Genomic DNA, 24,744 nt, shown 5'->3' with positions numbered 1-24,744 from the left:
CCCTCCTCATCAATGTTACCCTATTTCCATTCCCTCTTTCTTTCTACCCCTTTCCCAACCTTTCCCAAGATTGCAGGTATCCAATCTTGTTATTTCTGGTTTATCCTTTCTGCATTTTTTTTGCACAAATGAGGAATTACATGTATATTTTCTTATTCCTCCCTTCTTTCTTAGATGAAGGATAGCATACTACATACGCTTTTGGGGGCTTTTTATTTTTCACATAACAATATGTCGTGGAAATCACTTCATATCACTTCATAGACTCTTTCATTTTCTTTTTACATCTGCATAGTATTCCACTATGTGACTGTACCATAATTTAATCAACCATTCTATGTATGAGCATTTCAATTTTTTCAATGTCTCGTAATTATAAACAATACTGCAAACAATAACCTTGTTCTGATGTATTTTCATATTTTTGTATTGATAGTTGTATCTTCAGGATGGATTCCTAAAAGTAAGCTTGTTGGGTTGAAAGCCACGTACATACGTAATTCTGTTAGGTATCACCAAATATCCCTCCAGAAGCGTTGTGGCAATCTACCTTCCCACCAGGGATGTGTAAAAGAGCCTTCTCCCCCACAGCCTCATCAACAGAATGTGTTGTCCTAGTTTTTAATTTTTGCCAATCTGATAGGCGAACAATGACATCTGTGTTGTTTTAACTTGAATTTCTCGCGTCTACTTCCCAGTTTTCCATCAGGTCCGCTGTCGCTCAATTTTTAAGGGTTCTCCACATATTAGGAACACTACCCTTTTGTCTTAGATGTATGTTGCAAATATTCCCTCCAAGTATGCCAGCTGTGTTTTGACTTTATGTTGTTTTTAGCCATTCAAATTTTTATTTCTCCATAGGAAAATGTATTAGTCTTGTATTTTACTGCCTCTGGATTCTGAGTAATAGTAAGAAAGACTTTCCCTACACCAGGTTTAGATGGGAATTCATCTATGTTTCCTTCTAGTAGTTATATGGTTTTATTTTTTACATTTAGATTTTCTTTTTTTGTAATTTATCTTCTTTTTTTAACATCTTTATTGGAGTATAATTGCTTTACAATGTTGTGTTAGTTTCTGCTGTAAAACAAAGTGAATCAGCTACACATATACATATATTCCCATATCTCCTCCCTCTTGCATCTCCCTCCCACCCTCCCTATCCCACCCCTCTAGGTGGTCACAAAGCACCGAGCTGATCCCCCTGTGTTATGCGGCTGCTTCCCACTAGCTATCTATTTTACATTTGGTAGTGTATATATGTCAATGCTACTCTCTCACTTCATCCCAGCTTACCCTTCCCCTCCCCATGTCTTCAAGTCCATCCTCTACGTCTGCATCTTTATTCCTGTCCTGCCCCTAGGTTCATCAGAACCATCTGTTTTAGATTCCATATATATGTTAGCATTCGGTATTTGTTTTTCTTTTTCTGACTTACTTCACTCTGTATGACAGACTCTAGGTCCATCCACCTCATTACAAACAACTCAATTTCGTTTCTTTTTATGGTTGAGTAATATTCCATTGTATATATGTGCCACATCTTCTTTATCCATTCATCTGTCGATGGACACTTAGGTAGCTTCCATGTCCTGGCTATTGTAAATAGTGCTGCAATGAACATTGTGGTACATGATTCTTTTTGAATTATCATTTTCTCAGGGTATATGCCCAGTAGTGGGATTGCTGGGTCATAAAGTAGTTCATTTTTAGTTTTTTAAGGAACCTCCATAATGCTCTCCATAGTGGCTGTATCAACCTACCTTCCCACTAACAGTACAGAGGATCCCCCTTTCTCTACACCCACTCCAGCATTTATTGTCTGTAGATTTTTTGATGATGGCCATTCTGACTAGTATGTGATACTTCATTATAGTTTTGATCTGCATTTCTCTAATGATTAGTGATGTTGAGCATCCTTTCATGTTTGTTGGCAATCTGTATATCTTCTTTGGAGAAATGTCTGTTTAGGTCTTCTGCCCATTTTTGGATTAGGTTGTTTGTTCTTTTGATATTGAGCTACATGAGCTGCTTGGATATTTGGAGATTAATCCTTTGTCAGTTGCTTCACTGGCAAATATTTTCTCCCATTCTGAGAGTTGTCTTTTCAACTTGTTTATGGTTTCCTTTGCTGTGCAAAAGCTTTTAACTTTCATTAGGTCCTATTTCTTTATTTTTGTTTTTATTTCCATTTCTCTAGGAGGTGGGTCAAAAAGGATCTTGCTGTGATTTATGTCATAGAGTGTTCTGCCTATGTTTTCCTCTAAGAGTTTTATAATGTCTGGCCTTACATTTAGGTCTTCAACCCATTTTGAGTTTTTTTTGTTTTTTTTTTGCGGTACGCCTCTCACTGTTGTGGCCTCTCCCATTGCGGAGCACAGGCTCCGGACGCGCAGGCCCAGCGGCCATGGCTCACAGGCCCAGCCGCTCTGCAGCATGTGGGATCTTCCCAGACGGGGGCACAAACCTGTGTCCCCTGCATCGGCAGGCGGACTCTCAACCACTGCACCACCAGGGAAGCCCCATTTTGAGTTTATTTTTGTGTATGGTGTTAGGAAATGTTCTAATTTCATTCTTTTACATGTAGCTGTCCAGTTTTCCCAGCACCACTTATTGAAGAGGCTCTCTTTTCTCCATGGGATATTCTTGCCTCCTTTATCAAAGATAAAGTGACCATATGTGTGTGAGTTTATCTCTGGGCCTTCTATCCTGTTCCATTGATCTATATTTCTGTTTTTGTGCCAGTACCATGCTATCTTGATTACTGTAGCTTTGTAGTATAGTCTGAAGTCAGGGAGCCTGATTCCTCCAGCTCCATTTTTCTTTCTCAAGATTGCTTTGGGACTTCCCTGGTGGCACAGTGGTTAAGAATCTGCCTGCCAACGCAGGGGACACGGGTTTGAGCCCTGGTCTGGGAAGATCCCACATGCCACGGAGCAACTAAGCCCATGTGCCACAACTACTGAGCCTGCGCTCTAGAGCCCACGAGCCACAACTACTGAAGCCCGTGCACCTAGAGCCCGTGCTCCTCAACAAGAGAAACCACCGCAATGAGAAGCCTGGGCACCACAATAAAGAGCAGCCTCTGCTCACTGCAACTAGAGAAAGCCCGTGCACAGCAATGAAGACCCAACACAGCCAAAAAAAAAAAAAGATTGCTTTGGCTATTAGGGGACTTTTGTGTTTCCATATAATTTGTGAAATTTTTTGTTCTAGTTCTGTGAAAAATGCCATTGGTAGTTTGATAGGGTTTGCACTGAATCTGTAGATTGCTTTGGGTAGTATAGTCATTTTCACAATATTGATTCTTCCAATCCAAGGACATGGTATATCTCTCCATCTGTTTATATTTAGATTCTTAATCCATTTGGAGTTTATTCTTCTATTCGCTGTGAGAATTTGTTACCTGAAAACTCAGTTCACCTTTTCGTGGGTGTCAAGTCAAAAGACACTACCAAGTCAAAGACTGGGAGAAGGCAGGATTTATAACTTGCAGCAAGTAAGGAGAACGCTGGTGATCATTCCCAAATCAGTGTCTCCCTGAACAGCAAAATTGCATAAGTTTTAAGCTAAGAGTACCTGCATATTCATGAAGGGGTTTGGGCTGGTGTACACATATTCATGAAGGGACTTGGACGGTTGGCAGAGTCCAAGCTGGAAAGGTCAATATCATCATCCCTTAGGTTCCAGTTGATCTGGTGGTTCAGGAATTCAGGCTAATCTCTCTACCTTTCAAACAGAACTGGGAATCTTTACAATGGATATTTTATCTTTGTTATTGTTACTTCTCTTCCCTGATTAACAGTCATTGGTTTCTGCATTCCTTTGTTCCCTTAAGATCATTAATTACTGAGACCTGTTCAAGGATAAGCATTATGGCCATGCTTAAACCACAAAATGGCTTAGGCCAAAAATGGCTTCTCTTGTGTCAAGAAAGCCATGCCTGGTTCTCTTTCTTTGGGGACTCCCTTACCCTATCTGGTTCCAAAATGGATATAATCTTACCTTTTTCTAAATGGCTACCCAGTTACCTCAGTACCATTTATTAAAAAGCTAACCATTACCTCAGTGGTTTCAGATACCATCTTTGTCATATACTAAATTATACATATGTGGTCTAATTTTGGTCTTCCTATTCTGTTCCACTGATCTAGTTGCCTATTCATGCACCAGTATCACACTGCTTTAATTATGGGGGCTTTAGAGTATGTTTCAATGCCTGATAAGCCTAGTCTCTCATAGTTTTTCTTTTTCCTAGCTTTCCTAGTTTTTCTGTTTTCCTAGCTATTCTTGCATGTTTGTTTTTCCATATGAATGTTAGTATCAAGTTGTATATGCCATAACATAGCATGTTGGTATTTTTATTGAGACTGCATTGAATTTATAAATTATCTTAAGGAGAATTGGTATCATTATAATGTTGAGTCATCCCATCCAAGAATAGGGAATGTTGTCTTTCCATTGGTTCATGTCTTCATTTTTTTCTAGTGTATTTAAAATTTTTCTTCATATGGGTGTTGCACATTTCTTGTTTAATTTATTCTGAAGTATCTTCTTTATTACTATTGTAAATGAGTATTTTCCTACCATTATGCCCTCTGTTTGGTGTTTGTGTATACAACGTTATTGATTTTTTTAACAGTAATTTTTGTATTGTTACACCACTGAATTCTTTTATTGTTTGAACTGATTTTATCTTTGAGTCCCTGGAGTTTTCCAGATATGTTATCAAAGCATTTTTACATAGAGATAGTTTTTATTTTTCTTCACCCATTCAAATGTCTCTTCTTGTCTAATTGCATTTGTTAATAAGTCTTTATATAATGGTGAAGAATAGCAGAGATAGTGAACATTCTTATCTTATTACTGATTTTAGTGGAAATGCCTCTAGTGTTTCTCCATTAAATAAGATTAGGCATTAGGGCTAAGCATATCTATATTATTGATACAGTATCAACTGTATTGTAACTGTAGCACTGTACTGAACTGTACTTATTGATAGAAGGAGAAAGTATCCCTCAATTTTTACTGCCTGGAGTGCTTTTTATGATAAATTGATGTTGAATTTTTTCAAAGGATTTCTCAACATCTATGGAGATAGTCATATAATTTTTTCCTTAGATTTATTAATATGAAATACGATACTCATGTATCTTCTAATACTGAACAAATCTTCCATTTCTGGAATAAATCTCACTTGGTCATTATTTTCCTAATGTGGTGTTAGATTTTGTTTACTAAAATTCTGTCTAAACTTTTTGTACCAATAATCATGTATAATACTGGTTTGTATTTTTATTTGTAATGTCTTTATTTGGTTTAGGTGTCAGTGTTATATTTGCTTTATAAAAGGAATTAGGAATTTTCCTTCTTCAATACTCTGGAACACGGACTTCCCTGGTGGTGCAGTGGTTAAGAATCTGCCTGCCAATGCAGGAGACACAGGTTGGAGGCCTGGTTGAGAAGATCTCACATGCAGCAGAGCAACTAAGCCCATGTGCCACAACTACTGAGCCTGCACTCTAGAGCCCATGAGCCACAACTACTTAGCCCGCATGCCACAACTGCTGAAGCCCACACGCCTAGAGCCTGTGCAACAAGAGAAGCCACTGCAATGAGAAGCCCATGCAGTGCAACAAACAGTAGCCCCTGCTCGTCCCAACTAGAGAAAGGCCCACGCACAGCAACAAAGACCCAACACAGCCAAAAATAAATTAATTAATTAAAAAAATACTCTGAAATAACTTAAACACCATTGGAATTATCTGATCTTTGAAGGTTTGGTAGAATTTCCTATGAAACTATCTGGGCCCGGCACTTTTTTGTATGGTAGTTCCTTAATTCTTCTTTTTTTTTTTTTTTGGCTGCACCTCACCGCTTGTGGGGTCTTAGTTCCCAGACCAGGGATCCAACTGGGGCCTCCAGCAGTGGAAGCAGAGTCCTAACCACTGGAAGGCCAGGGAATTCCCTGTATTTCTTCTATAGAAACTGGTCAGTTTAAGCTTTCTATCTCTAATGGGATCAATTTTGGCAATCTGTATTTCCCTAGAAAATTATATATCTAGCTTTTTCAAATTTATTTGCATTAAGTTCTGTAAAATACCCTTTTATTTTTTTTAACGTATTATTATTTTTGGCTGCCTTGGGTCTTCATTGCTGCGTGCGGGCTTTCTCTAGTTGCAGTGAGCGCAGGCTCTTCGTTGCAATGCATGGGCTTATCATTGTTGTGGCTTCTCTTATTGCAGAGCATGGGCTCTAGGCGCGTGGGCTCAGTAGTTGCAGCACGCAGGCCCTAGAGTGCACAGGCTTCAGTAGTTGTGGCCCACAGGCTCAGTAGCTCCAAGGCATGTGGGATCTTCCCGGACTAGGGATCGAACCTGTGTCCCCTGCATTGACAGGCAGATTCTTAACCACTGTGCCACTAGGGAAGTTCCCTTTTATTGGTTTTTAATTTCTGTTTCAATGATTATTTCCTCCTTGTCATTTATTCTGTATCTTTGTGCTTTCTCCCTTTTTTCTTTTCGTTTTTTCTTTTCTTTCTTTTTAACTTTATTGTATTACAGTTGATTTACAATGTTTTGTTAGTTTCAGGTGTACAATGAAGTGATTCAGTTTACATATACATATATTCATTCTTTTTCAGACTCTTTTCTCATATAGGTTATTACAGAACATTGAGTAGAGCTCCCTGTGTTATACAGCAGGTCCTTGCTGGTATCTACCTTATATATAGTTATGTGTGTATGTTAATCCCAAGCTCCTGATTTATCCCTCCTCGCCATGTTTCCCCTTTGGTAACCATAAGTTTGTTTTCCATATCTGTAAGTTTGTTTCTGTTTTGTAAATTAGTTCACTTGTATCATTTTTTAAAAAAATTAGACTCCACATATGAGTGCTCTGACTTACTTCACTTAATATGATAATTTCTAGGTCCGTCCATGTTGCTGTAAATGGCATTATTTCATTCTTTTTTATGGCTGAGTAATATTCCATTGTATATACATACACCTTCTTTATTCATTCCTCTGTCAGTGGACATTTAGGTTGCTTTCATGTCTTAGTTATTGTAATTAGTGCTGCAATGAACATTGGGGTGCATGTCTCCCTTTTTTCTTGATCAAATTAACTAGTTGGTTCATCTATCTTTTTTTGAAACAAGATTTTGATTTATTATTAAAATTATCATTTTTAAATTCTTATTCTTATTAATTTATTATTTCATTCCTGTTTCTCTGCTTTACTTTGTTATTCTTTTGCTAGTTTTCTGAGTTTGGAATTTAATTCATTTATTTTTATTCTTTCATTTTTATTGATAAAAAGAGTTTAGCTAATAAATTTTTCTTTGACAACTCCCTTAAATGCATCTCAGAGATTCTGACATGCAGTGTTTTCATTGTCATTATTTTTTTTTAATTCTATAATATCAGTTTGTATTTCCTTTTTCACCCAGGATTTTTTTAATAGGTTTAAAATTTCCAGATATAGGACATGCTGTTGTTATTGTTAATAAATTCTAGTTTTATACCATTTGATCAGCATGTTTGTAATAATTCCACTTTATAGAAGTTACTGACATTTTCTTTATGACCTAATAGGATCAATTTTCCTGACTGTGTTGTGGACACATGACAAAAATGCATATTTCTATCATTAGTATGTAGAGTTCAATTTATATCCATAGGATCTATCCTATTCATCAGATCAACACTGTTCACTATGTTCTTTAGATCTTTTATGTCCTTAGTTATATTCTGTCTATTAGATCTGTCTTGTGCCATTAGAGAAATGCAAATTAATACCACAATGAGATATCACTACACACAGATTAGAATGGCTACTATTTCAAAACAGGACAATACCAAATGCTGACAAGGATGCAGAGAAACTACAAGATACACTGCTGGTAGGAGCCACTCTGGAAAACAGTTTGGTGGTTTCTTTTAAAACTGAAAATATATTTGCCATACAACCCCCTCTTTTCATTACCTCAAGAATTCCAGAGGCTCAGAAACTCCACGGAAGAACTTCTGAGTTCCCTGGAACCACTTGGAATGATATGCAAGGTTTTATATCTACCTACTTAAGTCTATTTTTCTGAAGAAATGGCCCATAGCTTCTCAAAGAGGTCTATGACTTGCTAAAAGGTTAAGAACCATGACTATATTGACTCTAAGAAAAATAAGAAAATGAAACATGAACCCCAATATTTTTTTCTTTTTTTTAATTAAATTTATTTAATTAATTTATTTAATTTTTGGCTGTGTTGGGTCTCCATTGCTGCGCGCGGGCTTTCTCTAGTTGTGGTGAGCGGGGGCTACTCTACGTTGCAGTGTGTGGGTTTCTCATTATGGTGGCTTCTCTTGTTGCGGAGCACAGGCTCTAGGTGCATGGGCTTCAGCAGTTGTGGCACGTGGGCTCAGTAGTTGTGGCTCGCGGGCTCTAGAGTGCAAGCTCAGTAGTGGTGGCGCATGGGCTTAGTTGCTCCGCGGCATGTGGGATCTTCCCGGACCAGGGCTTGAACCCATGTCCCCAGCATTGGCAGGCGGATTCTTAACTACTGCGCCACCAGGGAAGCCCCCAATATTTCTTAAATATGATTATACTATACAAGTTAATTTTTGTAAATTCTATTTTCATTCTTACAAAGAAAATAAACTAATACCTTTCAGCTAACTTGTTTGGAAGACATTTTGTAACATTACCATTTTAACCCTACTTTTTTCTAATATACTTCAAATACTAAGAAATTATTATATTTAAAATGTGTCTTACATTCTTCAGGATGGACAGATGAATAACTCCCAAGATTTAATAAGTGACTGGTAAATGTTGATTGCAGTACTGTCTCACCAACCCAATGATCCTCATGAATAGTAACATCTAGAAAGGGGAAAAAAAAGTTCTGATCATGACAAAAATTCCTTCACATTGTGGTTAACGTACCTATCATAGCAAAATACTGTGCATGCCTCTCACATGCTAGCCAACTGAAGTTCAAATAGGGTAAATCATCTGCCTAAAGGAACAAAATGATAAAATAGCAAATCTGAACTCTGAATCTAGGTATGTCTGTATGTAGGTAAAATAACAAAATTGCTTCTGTATATTCAAACAATATCAATATGGAAGCTCTGCTCCACAGATAGAAGTTTAATGGTTTTTGTTCACTTAAGGTAAATGGTACAATGTATACTTCTGATAAATTAACAGTGAATAGGGACTTCCCTGGTGGCACAGTGGTTAAGAATCTGCCTGCCGGGCTTCCCTGGTGGCGCAGTGGTTGAGAGTCCGCCTGCCGATGCAGGGGACACGGGTTCGTGCCCTGGTCCGGGAAGATCCCACATGACGCAGAGCGGCTGGGCCCGTGAGCCATGGCCGCTGAGCCTGCACGTCCGGAGCCTGTGCTCCGCAACGGGAGAGGCCACAACAGTGAGAGACCCGCGTACCGCAAAAAAAAAAAAAGAATTTGCCTGCCAATGCAGGGGACACGGGTTCAATCCCTGGGCCGGGAAGATCCCATATACCTCGGAACAACTAAGCCCACATGCCACAACTACTGCGTCTGCACTCTAGAGCCAACAAGCTACAACTACTGAGCCCGCGTGCTGCAACTACTGAAGCCCACGCGCATAGAGCCCATGCTCCGCAACAAGAGAAGCCACTGCAATGAGAAGCCTGCACACTGCAACGAAAAGTAGCCCCCACTCGCCACAACTAGGGAAAGCCCATGCACAGCAACAAAGACCCAGTGCAGCCAGGAAAAAAAAAGTGACTAATTTAGGGCCAGGAAGCCAAGCAGTGGTTCATTCCAAAGCAGTAGTGCCTAGAAGAGTAAAAAACATTCAGTACGGGCTTCCCTGGTGGCGCAGTGGTTGAGAGTCCGCCTGCCGATGCTGGGGACACGGGTTCGTGCCCCAGTCCGGGAAGATCCCACATGACGCGGAGCGGCTGGGCCCGTGAGCCATGGCCGCTGAGTCTGCGTGTCCGGAGCCTGTGCTCCGCAACGGGGGAGGCCACAACAGTGAGAGGCCCGCGTACCGCAAAAAAAAAAAAAAAAAAAAAATATATATATATATATATATACACACACACATATATATATATATATATATATATATTCAGTATGCATTTACCCCTTCTGCTAATAAGCATAACGTAAGGCATTCTTATTCAGAAATTGTGAACTAGATACTTTTTTTTCCTAAGAAAATAAAGCAAAACAGAACAAACAAAAAAACCTGTTAAAAAAAAAAAGGTGTTCATAGAAATAATCTAAATATTCTATAATAGGAAAATGGTTAAGTAAATTGTGGTAAATCACTTCACAGAATGTTACCTAGTTGTTAACAATTGTATGGACACTAGGAAAAGATAGAGAGATAGCAGGGTTGAGTCTCCATCTGCTAGGTAAAGGCCTCCTGGGAGGCACACACAGTGACAGTAATGCCTTGGTAAAGTAACCATGGTCCACGGTCTAACCCTCTCTTTATGGTCTGGTGAACCTCATTTTTTTCAGCACTCCAAAAATAGATTTCAGCTCTGCAGCATAAGCTCAGTTAATGAGACAAAAAAACCCAAAATAGAACACAATCTTTTTGTTTAAATATACAACAAGGCATTAATTGCCAAAGAACAACACTTGCAGCCTCTTCTCACCTTGTAGGCAGTTTTACACCTTGGAAGCCAAGTCATACGGAAAGGGCTGCTCAGCAAGCACTGAATCAGAACAGAGCTGAGTTAGATGACCTGAGCTGCCAACGAATAAGGATACCGCCAGTAAGACAAGACTACGCCAAGCTGTTACAATCCCATGTTCATCTCTTCAGTAGGGACTGCACCTGACAATCTTACACAAATACCAGCGTATATTAGCTAAGGTTCTCACTCGCCCAGCAAACCATCTGGTAGGAATTACCAGTGATTGATTGCCTTGAGTTTTCTTTATAAGCTTCTAAGGCTGACCCACACCTCTTCTCTATCACATTTTCTTTAGATGTGCTATTAAGCTCAATCAACTTCATCCTGGTCTGGGATTCATGCTATTTTTTTAAATAAATTTATTTATTTATTCACTTATTTTTGGCTGCGTTGGGTCGTCATTGCTGCCCGCGGGCGTTTCTCTAGTTTTGACAAGTGGGGGCTACTCTTCGTTGCAGTGCGCGGGCTTCTCACAGCAGTGGCTTCTCTTTGTTGCGGAGCAGGGGCCCTAGGCACGCGGGCTTCAGCAGTTGTGGCATACAGGCTTAGTTGCTCTGCAGCATGTGGGATCTTCCCGGACCAGGGCTCGAACCCGTGTCCCCTGCATTGGCGGGCAGATTCTCAACCACTGCACGCCACCAGGGAAGTCCTGGAATTCATTCTTTTTTTTTTTTTTTTAATTAAGATTGGGAAGTCCACTTATTTATTTATTTTTATTTATTTATTTATTTTTGGCTGTGTTGGGTCTTCGTTGCAGCGTGTGGGCTTTCTCTAGTTGCGGCGAGCGGGTACTACTCTTCGCTGCGGTACGTGGGCTTCTCATTGCAGTGGCTTCTCTTATTGTGGAGCAGGGGCTCTAGGCACGCAGGCTTCAGTAGTTGTGGCACGCGTGCTCAGTAGTGTGGCTCACAGGCTCTAGAGCACAGGCTCAGTAGTTGTGGTGCAAGGGCTTAGTTGCTCCACGGCATGTGGAATCCTCCCAGACCAGGGCTCGAACCCGCGTCCCCTGCATTGGCAGGCAGATTCTTAACCACTGCACCACCAGGGAAGTCCTGGGATTCATTCTTAAAATGACTGGTATCTCTGCCCTAATACACTGGTGTGTTTATCTTTAAATCGATAAAGGACATGTAACAAAATGTTAAGATTTCTTTTTCACGTGAAAAAGCAGGATACAAACTGTTTTTCATGATTACAATTGTATATTAAGAGTAGGGATTCTGGAGTCTGGGTGAAACCCTGCTTTGCCACCTCCTAGCTGGGTGACAGTGGGCAAGTGACTTCACTTCCCTGGGTCCCAATTTCCTCCAGCTGAAAAATGAGGATGATAATCAGTGCTCTCCTCATAGAGCTGAAAGACAGGTAAAGTTTGAAACAGGGACTGACACTAAGTAAGTTCCCAATAAATATCAGCTATTACCCATGTATGCAGACACAGATTGAGAAGCACGGGGAAGATAAGAGGAAGGTTAACACTCCAAAACTCCACTGGCGGTTATACGAGGTTGGTATAATACCAGGAGTTTCTCTTTTCCATATTTCCAAATGTGATTAATAGCGACCGTTGAATAACGTGGGGTTAACGCATCTATAACTTTACAGTCAGCCCTCCATATCCCTTGTTCCTCCACATCCACGGATTCAACCAACCACGAACAGTGGAGTACTGTAGTGTTTACAATTGAAAAGTATGCACATATAAGTGGACCCATGCAGTTCAAACCCATGTTGTTCAAGGCCTTACAGTAATTTAAATAATTTTAAAATGCAATAGAAATTCTATGTTCCCTCAATAAGAATGTAGTGTGCACAGCTTTATTAGGGATTAAGTAGTAGATATATTGTCCTTTTATCATAAGATGGTTAATACACCTAAGGAAAAGGGTAAAAAAAAAGATATACATAAATAAAACTATAAAAGACAAAGAAAGAGTCTGATGATACACAACATGAATGCTAGCACAGTGAATGAAAGGAGGAGCAAGCAGAGAAGGCTTCTTAAGGAGAAGATGAGTGGGAAGGAGGGACAGAACTAAGAAGGACAGACAAACGCTCAGAAATGGCAATGCACAGGACCCTGGGAAGGGGTGAAGAGACCAACGCGGATGCCATAAGGAACTCGATCATTGCTGGAACCCTGAGAGGCAAAGGGTAAAGGGAGAATCCTCAAAGGCTTAAAGTGGGAGGGGGAAAAAGCCCACAGCTTTGTAAAATAAACTCCCATTATACCATGATGACCTTACCCGTGAGTAAAATTATATCTCCAAGAAACACTGTAAGTGCCCAAAATGCTGCAGTCCTCCACAGAAAAACCTTCTTCTTAATTTCTGATTGGTCAATTACCACAATTGTTGCTAAAGGCACTTTAGAGCCAGAATTTGGTCCAGATTTTATGTTTATTTCTTTCACGTGACATGGAGATAACACCATGACTAAACAATTATACTTCTGACTTTCAGAATCACAGTTTTTTATTAACGATGTTTTTTTAATGCCCTTAAATCCAGACACATTCCTCTGGTGCACTGTTACAGTATGATCTCTCTGATTAGAAATCAACTTGATTTTCTTAGCGACGTGGGGGACTTCAGATAGAGCTTGAGGATGGCCTGATTTATCTTCAGAGGTCCAACTTCTTTCAACAGAACTTTTGTGGAAGGTATTTAATTGGGAACACAGTATTCCTGAGCTACATGACTCAATGCGTATCTCATTTGGTGTCAATTTATCATCAAAACGGAAAAGTTCTTGAGATCCTATATTTTCTTCAAGACCTTTATTGGTGTTCAAGAGAATGTGGCTATTTTTTGGTTCAGGACTAAAAAGTTCAAGGGAACAGGCTTGGTTCTGTCCACCTTCATATCCTTCTGTAGAATCATCATTGGGCTGAATCAAATTATCTTCAGTTATTCTTATTTCCCCATGACTTGCCTCTGGTTCAATCTCCATTTTAATGGTTCCTTTATTTATAGAATTCTGCCCTTTATACTTCCTTTGAGCTAAAAAAGCAACCTGGCTGGAGGTCATTACACTGAGAAATTCAGTATCAGTGGATATTTTAAGGCCTGAGACCTTCCTAACTGTTCCTTCAGGCCTTGGTTTGTCTACTGTGCTAGAGGAAAATAATTCCCGACTCTGGTTTTGTATTTCATGATGCTCTGTTGGTGCACAGTTTGTTTCCATAGCTCCTGGCCCCGTATTAGTCTGTTCAGCACCACAGATCACATCCAATATAGCTGCACACTTATGATCTAACTGAAAGGAATCTTTTGGAACATTCTGACCATGTATATTTGATTGATCTTTAGGCTGTTCAACTGTGATCTTCTTATGTTCACTGAAAAGCTTTTGATACTTTTCTTCTTCAGTTAAACGTTGAAATCCGGCCTTAAATCCACATATTTGATCACTGGAGTTGGTTCTATCACTCAACCCCAAGGGGTGACTCTTCTGGGATTTTATAGTTTGTGTTTCAGGAATGCAATGTGTGAAGTCATCTTTCACGTGAACAGATCTGTTCACAGAGTTTGCTGGAAAATGACCACGAGGAAGATCTGGAGGGTCCAGAGGTTCCAGGGCCTGATAATCCTTAAGACTTTTGTGCCTGCATTTTTCATCCTTCAGATGTAAGGAATGGTGATTGTACAAAAGCTGAATTTCTTTCCAGGGGTCCGCAGTGGACACTAAAGAAGTTGGTTCCTGTGATACTGTCATTTCCAGTGGACTGATTGGAGCACCCCAAAAAATGTGGACTTGAGATCCTCCACTCATGGTTTCTGAAAGAATAAAAAATCTAAAATAAGCCTTTGTCATTAAATTTTTATAAGTTGATATTAACTTATATCCCCAAAGCAAATATAATATAAACTATGAATCAAAAACATAATTAATAGGTGATTTACATTGTTACTCCATTTAATTATAAAAGTAAGAAATATATAAGAAATCGTAAGGAGAAACCAAAGCATCCACAAAAATCGCTCACATAAGGACTCTCTTTAAGGAAAATAAAGCTCAGTATACTAACATCAAACGAGTAAATCCTTAGCATGGTCACTTTTTTGTGTTGAAAAACTTGCACCATTTAAACAATAACTTAGTAAAGAAGGCGGGAAACAGCATTTGTTTAACTGCACTATAGTCACCTTTAAATCTCCTGTTTCCTTTACTCCATTGATTATGTAAGTTTAGGGCCCCCTTCCTTCAACTGTGAACTCAGTTCCCAAGATTAGGGACTTCCCTGGTGGTCCAGTGGGTAAGACTCCATGCTCCCAATGCAGGGGGCCCGGGTTTGATCCCTGGTCCGGGAACCAGACTCCACACGCATGCCGCAACTGAGTCTGCATGCCGCAATAAAGGATCCCGCGTGCCGAAACGAAGATCCCGAGTGCCGCAGCTAAGACATCCCCACAGCCAAAATGAATAAATAAATATTAAAAAAAAAAGTAAACACACACACACACACGCTTCAATTCCCAAGATCAAAACAGAAGGCTTGAACCAGAGAGAAAATAAAAAACCAAGTCTCTGGGGCTTCCCTGGTGGCGCAATGGTTGAGAGTCTGCCTGCCTATGCAGGGGACACGGGTTTGTGCCCCAGTCCGGCAAGATCCCACATGCCGCAGAGCGGCTGGGCCCGTGAGCCATGGCCGCTGAGCCTGCGCGTCCGGAGCACAACGGGAGAGGCCAAAACAGAGAGAAGCCCGCGTACCGCAAAAAAAACCCCAACAAACAAAGGCTCTTTTCAAGATGTCCAAGTGACTGTATTATCTATCTTTAATCTGTTAGCATAATCAATAGTTGCGTCTGTATTTTTAATCTTCTCTAAAATACACCAGATTAAGAAAAGTCACTTTGTAATACACAGATTAAAAAACTCATTATAATTTAAACAGTTTTTCATTAACTGTGGCACTTGATATAAGTAAACCTAAGTAAGCATCATATTTAGTGAGATAGAAATAAAGAAACATACCAATATTTACTTGATAATAACTGACTTTCAAAAAATTTGTGGGTTTTTTTGTTTTTTGTTTTTGGCCGCGCTGCGTGGCTTGCGGGATCTTAGTTCCCCAACCAGGGATACAACCATGACCTTGGCAGTGAAAGTGCAGCGTCCTAACCAGTGGACCGCCAGGGAAATCCCCAAAGAGTATTTATTAAATAGATCTATTCCTAGAGTTTGCTGATAAATTTTTTATCGTGCTACAGGGACAAAAAGACAGATTAAGTCCCTGGACTAAGAGAACTGTCAGCCTGGTTTTAAAAAAACAAAAAGGAGAGAAAAGTAGTGAATGTAAACTCATAGTTTAAAAATAATGTAATAAATACTATAAGCTGTAAATAGGAAACAATAGTCTCCTGGGGAGCAATGCTCCTATGGAAGGTAAGCACTATGGCTATAAGCATCTAAACAAAAGAACGAGCAGCTGTAAAAGGCAGAGTTACGAAAGACCATGGTATGTTTGAGGACTTTTGATGAGAGTACAGGGTCCTTTGTAAAAAGGTAAGAAAGTTTCAAATCATGAAAAGTCCATTTGGAAGTATGGGAAGTATGGCAGTATACAGGAAACAACAGCTACTATCCCCAATCACTCTTATCATTCCTTGAAGATTTGTTCATGGTCATCTCTTCCAAATCTAATAACCTATCCAATTATAATTCTTGTGATTTCGGTATCAATGTGGGTGTTCCTTCCAATAACCTGGCCTCTTGGTTCCTTGCCCTCTTCTCCTCCACTTATTTTATTCTCCACCCTACCTCAGTTATCCATTCTCATAATCATATAACTACCATTATCAATAACTACATACTTTTCCTTAATTTCAATTTAAGCTTTCAACTCTACTTTCTCCTATCTTCAACTTACCCCCTCTAAATGCACAACTCCAACAGTTCTTTGACCACAAGGGATCTACGTTGAACACAATGATCATACTTCATTTTTACAGCCTCATTCTTCACTTCCCTCCTTAACCAGCTTAGATTCCATGGTCCCTTATTATAGTCATTCCCTATCATACTTCTCTAATTCTGCTGCTCTCATCTCCAAGGTATTGGCCAGCTAAACTCGAACCCTAGTTCAATCACCACCTACTCTACACCTGTAACCAATGAAAACTAGTCATTCGTTAGTTCATTACCACTAACCTCAAGGTAGTACCCAGCAATCTTATCTTTTCCTGTCCATTCGTTCTCCAAGATAACTCTTTTATACCTTTTTACTCTTTAAATCCCCAGCATCTCCTCCCCTACCTTCAAGTGCAGCTGGTGATCATTTACAACTTGTCAACAACATATTTACCCACTTCTATCATACCCATATACTTTGCCCAACTTCCTATTACTACAGACGAACTAACTGTTCGTGCTTCTATGCAAAGCCATCTCTTCCTCACTTAGACATTAGATCTTATACCCTCTTTCCTAATCAGGTTTCAACAAGTCTCCCCTTTTCTCCTAAATCTTGATTTTTCTCTCTTTACTGGAGCATCTCCATCAACAAACAAACATGCTGTGATTGCTCCTCAAGGTGCTACTCCTCAGCTCCTCCACCCCACTTATTGCACCAGTTTTCTGCTCTCCTCTACAGCAAAATTCCTTGAAAGAACTGTCAATATTCCCTCTGCTCCCATTCTCTCTTAAACCCACTCCAGTCAAGCATTGGTCCAAACCACTCCACTGAAACGGCATATTTCAAGGTCCCCAATAACCTCCACCTTAGCATCAGTCAACTCCCCATTTTCAACTTACTCGGACTGTCAGCAGGATTTGACACCACTGATCACCTCTTTCTTCTTTCTATCTGACTTTAGGGATACCACATCCTCTTGATTCTCATCCCACCTCACACTACCTCCCCAGTCGCTCCTTCTCAGTCTCCTTTGCTAGCTCCTCCTCATCTCCTCAACTTCTTACTCAAGGGCCCAGTACTTGGCTCTCTCTCTGCACTCACCCCCTAGGTGATTTTCTTTCAGTCTCAGGATCTAAATACCTTCTAATGATTACCAGATGTATATCCCCATCACTAATGACTAATGACCACCAGATGTATATCTGATGTAATGACCGCCAGATGTATATCTCCATTACTAATGACTAATGACTACCAGATGTATATCTCCATCACTGGTGACTAATGACCACCAGATGTATATCTGATGTCATGATTAATGACCACCAGATGTATATCTGATGGCATGACTAATGACCACCAGATGTATATCTCCATTACTAATGACTAATGACCACCAGATGTATATCTGATGTAATGACCGCCAGATGTATATCTCCATTACTAATGACTAATGACTAATAGAGGAGGCAGGGGTTCGATCCCTGGTCAGGGAACTAGATTCCATATGCCTCAACTAAGAGTTCACACACCACAGCTAAAGATCCCACATGCTGCAACTAAGAGTTTGCATGCCACAACTAAAGATCCTGCATGCCACAACTAAGAGGTCGCATGCCACAACTAAAGACCCCACATGCCGCAACTGAAAGATCCCACGTGCTGCAACTAAGATGCAGTGCAGCCAAATAAATAAATAAATATTTTTTTTAAATCCTAGAAAGAAAAACATTGGGAAGCAAGATTAAGGATGATTTTTTTTAAGATTTCTATATTTTAAAAGTTTTATTGTGAAGAATAATGAATGTCTATTATTTTTATAATAATCAGACCTTTTTTTGGTTTGGTAATTCAGGCTTTTCTTTCATAATCTTCAAACTGGATATGGTGTTCCAACAGACATACAACAATGGACCTAAATCTAACATTGGAGAAAAAGAGCTGAGAACAATGATGTCAGCTGTTAACTTATTAGCAGCTAAAACAAAAATATACCGCTATTTTCAAACAGTTTATAATAGTGAATTATTACTAAGGAAACAAAATTATAGTAAGTTTAGGTGTCAAGTCTTGACCCATAACAAAACAAAGAGGGCTAAGTATCATAAGTACTATAACCACATATCCCACCCCCATCTAATCCTCATAGAAAGAATAATCTGCATAAAGAATAATTGGTACATTAGATCTAATTGACAGTTTACTATCTATATATCATTATTAAATTGGCCACTAGGGGGCCCCAAATAGCACAGCAAAAATGTTCAAGTTCAAAAGTTACATCAAAACCAAATGGAAGATCTAGGGGAAGATGGCGGAAGAGTAAGACGCGGAGATCACCTTCCTCCCCTTCTGGTACATCAGAAATACATCTACACGTGGAACAACTCCTACAGAACACCTACTGAACGCTGGCAGAAGACCTCAGACCTCCCAAAAGGCAAGAAACTCCCCACGTACCTGGGTTGGGCAAAAGAAAAAAGAATAAACAGAGACAAAAGAATAGGAGCGAGACCTGCACCGGTGGGAGGGAGCCGTGAAGGAGGAAAGGTTTCCACACACCAGAAGCCCCTTCGCAGGCGGAGACAGAGGGTGGCGAAAGGGGAAAGCTTCGGAGCCATGGAGGAGAGCACAGCCACAGGGGTGCGGAGGGCAAAGCAGAGAGATTCCTGCACAGAGGATAGGTGCCGACCGGCACTCACCAGCCCGAGAGGCTTCTCTGCTCACCCGCCGGAGCGGGCGGGGCTGGGAGCTGAGGCTTGGGCTTCGGTCAGAACGCAGGGAGAGGACTGGTGGCGTGAACACAGCCTGAAGCGGTTACTGCACCATGGCTAGCCGGAAGGGAGTCCGGGAAAAAGTCTGGACCTGCCGAAAGGCAAGAGACTTTTTCTTCCCTCTTTGTTTCCTGGTGTGCGAGGAGAGGGGATTAAGAGCGCTGCTTAAAGGAGCTCCAGAGACGGGCGCGAGCCGCGGCTAACAGCACGGACCCCAGAGACGGGCATGAGACGCTAAGGCTGCTGCTGCCGCCACCCAGAAGCCTGTGTGCCAGCACAGGTCACTATCCACACCTCCCTTCCGGGAAGCCTGTGCAGCCCGCCACTGCCGGGGTCCCGGGATCCAGGGACAACTTCCCCGGGAGAACGCACAGAGGGCCTCAGGCTGGTGCAATGTCATGATGGCTTCTGCTGCCGCAGGCTCACCCTGCACTCCGTACCCTTCACTTTCCCAGGCCTGAGTGAGCCGGAGCCCCCGAATCAGCGGCTCCTTTAACCCCGTCCTGTCTGAGCGAAGAACAGACGCCCGACGGCGACCTACACGCAGGGACGGGGCCAAATCCAAAGCTGAACCCCGGGAGCTGTGCGAACAAAGAAGAGAAAGGGAAATCTCTCCCAGCAGCCTCAGGAGCAGCGGATTAAATCTCCACAATCAACTTGATGTACCCTGCATCTCTGGAATACATGAATAGACAACGAATCATCCCAAATTGAGGAGGTGGACTTAGAGAGCAAGATTTATTATTTTCTCCCCTTTTCCTCTTTTTGTGAGTGTGTATGTGTATGCTTCTGTGTGAGATTTTGTCTGTATAGCTTTGCTTTCACCATTTGTCCTACGGTTCTATCCGTCCGTTTTTTTACTTTAAAAATTTTTTTTTTCTTAATAATTTTTTTTAATTTAAATAACTTTATTATATTTTACCTTACTTTATTTTATTTTATCTTCTTCCTTCCTTCCTCCCTCCCTCCCTCCCTCCCTCTCTCTCTCTCTCTCTTTCTTTCTTTCTTTTTCTCCCTTTTATTCTGAGCCGTGTGGATGAAAGGCTCTTAGTGCTGCAGCCAGGAGTCAGTGCTGTGCCTCTGAGGTGGGAAAGCCAACTTCAGGACACTGGTCCACAAGTGACCTCCCAGCTCCACTTAATATTAAACAGCAAATATCTCCCAGAGATCTCCATCTCAACACCAACATCCAGCTTCACTCAATGACAAGCAAGGTACAGTGCTGGACACCCTATGCCAAACAACTAGCAAGACAGGAACAAAACTCCACCCATTAGCAGAGAGGCTGCCTAAAATCATAATAAGTCCACAGACACACCAAAACACACCACCAGACATGGACATGCCCACCAGAAAGACAAGATCCAGCCTCATCCACCAGAACACAGGCACTAGTCCCCTCCACCAGGAAGCCTAAACAACCCACTGAACCAACTTTAGCCACTGGGGACAGACACCAAAAACAACGGGAACTACGAACCTGCAGCCTGCAAAAACGAGATCCCAAACACAGTAAGATAAGCAAAATGAAAAGACAGAAAAACACACAGCAGAGGAAGAAGCAAGATAAAAACCCACCAGACCTAACAAATGAAGAGGAAATAGGCAGTCTACCTGAAAAAGAATTCAGAATAATGATAGTAAAGATGATCCAAAATCTTGGAAATAGAATAGAGAAAATGCAAGAAACATTTAACAAGGACCTAGAAGAACTAAAGAGGAAACAAGTAACAATGAACAACACAATAAATGAAATTAAAAATACTCTAGAAGGGATCAATAGCAGAATAACTGAGGCAGAAGAACAGATAAGTGACCTGGAAGATAAAATAGTGGAAATAACTACTGCAGAGCAGAATAAAGAAAAAAGAATGAAAAGAACTGAGGACAGTCTCAGAGACCTCTGGGACAACATTAAACACACCAACATTCGAAATATAAGGGTTCCAGAAGAAGAAGAGAAAAAGAAAGGGGCTGAGAAAATATTTGAAGAGATTATAGTTGAAAACTTCCCTAATATGGGAAAGGAAATAGTTAATCAAGTCCAGGAAGCACAGAGAGTCCCATACAGGATAAATCCAAGGAGAAACAGGCCAAGACACATATTAATCAAACTGTCAAAAATTAAATACAAAGAAAACATACTAAAAGCAGCAAGGGAAAAACAACAAATAACACACAAGGGAATCCCCATAAGGTTAACAGCTGATCTTTCAGCAGAAACTCTGCAAGCCAGAAGGGAGTGGCAGGATACATTTAAAGTGATGAAGGAGAAAAACCTACAACCAAGATTACTCTACCCAGCAAGGATCTCATTCAGATTTGATGGAGAAATTAAAACCTTTACAGACAAGCAAAAGCTGAGAGAGTTCAGCACCACCAAACCAGCTTTACAACAAATGCTAAAGGATCTTCTCTAGGCAAGAAACACAAGAGAAGGAAAAGACCTACAATAACAAACCGAAAACAATTAAGAAAATGGGAATAGGAACATACATATCGATAATTACCCTAAATGTAAATGGATTAAATGCTGCCACCAAAAGACACAGACTGGCTGAATGGATACAAAAACAAGACCCATATATATGCTGTCTACAAGAGACCCACTTCAGACCTAGAGACACATACAGACTGAAAGTAAGGGGATGGAAAAAAATATTCCATGCAAATGGAAACCAAAAGAAAGCTGGAGTAGCAATTCTCATATCAGACAAAATAGACTTTAAAATAAAGACTATTACAAGAGACAAAGAAGGACACTACATAATGATCAAGGGATCGATCCAAGAAGAAGATATAACAATTGTAAATATTTATGCACCCAACGTAGGAGCACCTCAATACATAAGGCAAATACTAACAGCCATAAAAGGGGAAATCGACAGTAACACATTCATAGTAGGGGACTTAACACCCCACTTTCACCAATGGACAGATCATCCAAAATGAAAATAAATAAGAAAACACAAGCTTTAAATGATACATTAAACAAGATGGACTTAATTGATATTTATAAGACATTCCATCCAAAAACAACAGAATACACATTTTTCTCAAGTGCTCATGGAACATTCTCCAGGATAGATCATATCTTGGGTCACAAGTCAAGCCTTGGTAAATCTAAGAAAATTGAAATTGTTTCAAGTATCTTTTCCGACCACAACGCTATGAGACTAGATATCAATTACAGGAAAAGAGCTGTAAAAAATACAAACACATGGAGGCTAAACAATACACTACTTAATAACGAAGTGATCACTAAGAAATCAAAGAGGAAATCAAAAAAATACCTAGAAACAAATGACGATGGAGACACAATGACCCAAAACCTATGGGATGCAGCAAAAGCAGTGCTAAGGGGGAAGTTTATAGCAATACAATCCTACCTTAAGAAACAGGAAACATCTCGAATAAAAAACCTAACCTTGCACCTAAAGCAATTAGAGAAAGAAGAACAAAAAAACCCCAAAGTTAGCAGAAGGAAAGAAATCATAAAGATCAGATCAGAAATAAATGAAAAAGAAATGAAGGAAACGACAGCAAAGATCAATAAAACTGAAAGCTGGTTCTTTGGGAAGATAAACAAAATTGATAAACCATTAGCCAGACTCATCAAGAAAAAAAGGGAGAAGACTCAAATCAATAGAATTAGAAATGAAAAAGGAGAAGTAACAACTGACACTGCAGAAATAAAAAAGATCATGAGAGATTACTACAAGCAACTCTATGCCAATAAAATGGACAACCTGGAAGAAGTGGACAAATTCTTAGAAATGCACAACCTGCCAAGACTGAATCAGGAAGAAATAGAAAATATGAACAAACCAATCACAAGCACTGAAACTGAAACTGTGATTAAAAATCTTCCAACAAACAAAAGCTCAAGAGCAGATGGCTTCACAGGCGAATTCTATCAAATGTAAAGAAGAGCTAACACCTATCCTTCTCAAACTCTTCCAAAATATAGCAGAGGGAGAAACACTCCCAAACTCATTCTACGAGGCCACCATCACCTTGATACCAAAACCAGACAAGGATGTCACAAAGAAAGAAAACTACAGGCCAATATCACTGATGAACATAGATGCAAAAATCTTCAACAAAGTACTAGCAAACAGAATCCAACAGCACATTAAAAGGATCATACACCATGATCAAGTGGGGTTTATTCCAGGAATGCAAGGATTCTTCAATATATGCAAATCAATCTATGTGATACATCATACTAACAACTTGAAGGAGAAAAACCATATGGTCATCTCAATAGATGCAGAGAAAGCTTTCGACAAAATTCAACACCCATTTAAGATAAAAACCCTCCAGAGGCTTCCCTGGTGGCACAGTGGTTGAGCGTCCGCCTGCCAATGCAGGGGACACAGGTTCATGCCCTGGTCAGGGAAGATCCCACATGCCGCGGAGCGGCTAGGCCCGTGAGCCATGGCCACTGAGCCTGTACGTCTGGAGCCTGTGCTCTGCATCGGGAGAGGCCACAAGAGTGAGAGGCCCGTGTACCGCAAAAACAAAAAAAAACAAAAACAAACAAAAAAAACCCTCCAGAAAGTAGGCATAGAGGGAACTTTCTCCAACATAATAAAGGCCATATATGACAAACCCACAGCCAACATCGTCCTCAATGGTGAAAAACTGAAAGCATTTCCACTAAGATCAGGAACAAGACAAGGCTGCCCACTCTCACCACTCTTATTCAACATAGTTTTAGAAGTTTTAGCCACAGCAATCAGAGAAGAAAAGGAAATAAAAGGAATCCAAATCGGAAAAGAAGAAGTAAAGCTGTCACTGCAGATGACATGATACTATATATAGAGAATCCTAAAGATGCTACCAGAAAACTACTAGAGCTAATCAATGAATTTGGTAAAGTAGCAGGGACAAAATTAATGCACAGAAATCTCTGGCATTCCTATACACTAATGATGAAAAATCTGAAAGTGAAATCAAGAAAACACTCCCATTTACCATTGCAACAAAAAGAATAAAATATCTAGGAATAAACCTACCTATGGAGACAAAAGACCTGTATGCAGAAAATTATAAGACACTGATGAAAGAAACTGAAGATGATACAAATAGATGGAGAGATATACCATGTTCTTGGATTGGAAGAATCAACATTGTGAAAATGGCTCTACTACCCAAAGCAATCTACAGATTCAATGCAATCCCTATCAAACTACCACTGGCATTTTTCACAGAACTGGAACAAAAAATTTCACAATTTGTATGGAAACACAAAAGACCCTGCATAGCCAAAGCAATCTTGGGAACGAAAAACGGAGCTGGAGGAATCAGGCTCCCTGATTTCAGACTATACTACAAAGCTACAGTAATCAAGACAGTATGGTACTGGCACAAAAACAGAAAGATAGATCAATGGAACAGGATAGAAGCCCAGAG

General features: G+C 40.3%; 1 protein-coding gene across 19 annotated transcripts in view; it reads right to left on the bottom strand.

Moving 5' to 3' along the window:
• The window catches only part of SHLD2 (shieldin complex subunit 2), a 117,669-nt gene that overhangs the window by 49,419 nt on the left and 43,506 nt on the right, over nt 1-24,744 (bottom strand). For 15 of the 19 annotated variants that reach the window (XR_007471358.1, XR_007471361.1, XR_007471359.1 and 12 more), the window contains 2 exons: nt 12,942-14,474; nt 8,773-8,880 (listed from right to left, as the gene is read on the bottom strand). Coding sequence is in view for 16 of the 19 variants with exons in the window: in XM_049697141.1 (XP_049553098.1) it covers nt 8,773-8,880; nt 12,942-14,469 (1,636 nt within the window). In the remaining 3 variants the exon portion in view is untranslated. Of the gene's footprint in view, nt 1-8,772; nt 8,881-12,941; nt 14,475-14,843; nt 15,095-24,744 lie in introns of all 19 variants that reach the window. The other 4 variants (XM_049697136.1, XM_049697137.1, XM_049697143.1 and 1 more) reach the window with 2 other exon arrangements.

This window comes from Orcinus orca, chromosome 14 (genome assembly GCF_937001465.1).
Source record: "Orcinus orca chromosome 14, mOrcOrc1.1, whole genome shotgun sequence".
In the NCBI taxonomy this organism is placed as follows: Eukaryota; Metazoa; Chordata; class Mammalia; order Artiodactyla; family Delphinidae; genus Orcinus; species Orcinus orca.
The sequence above is the reverse complement of the archived record's forward strand: the minus strand, read 5'-3'. Positions and strand labels throughout refer to the sequence as shown.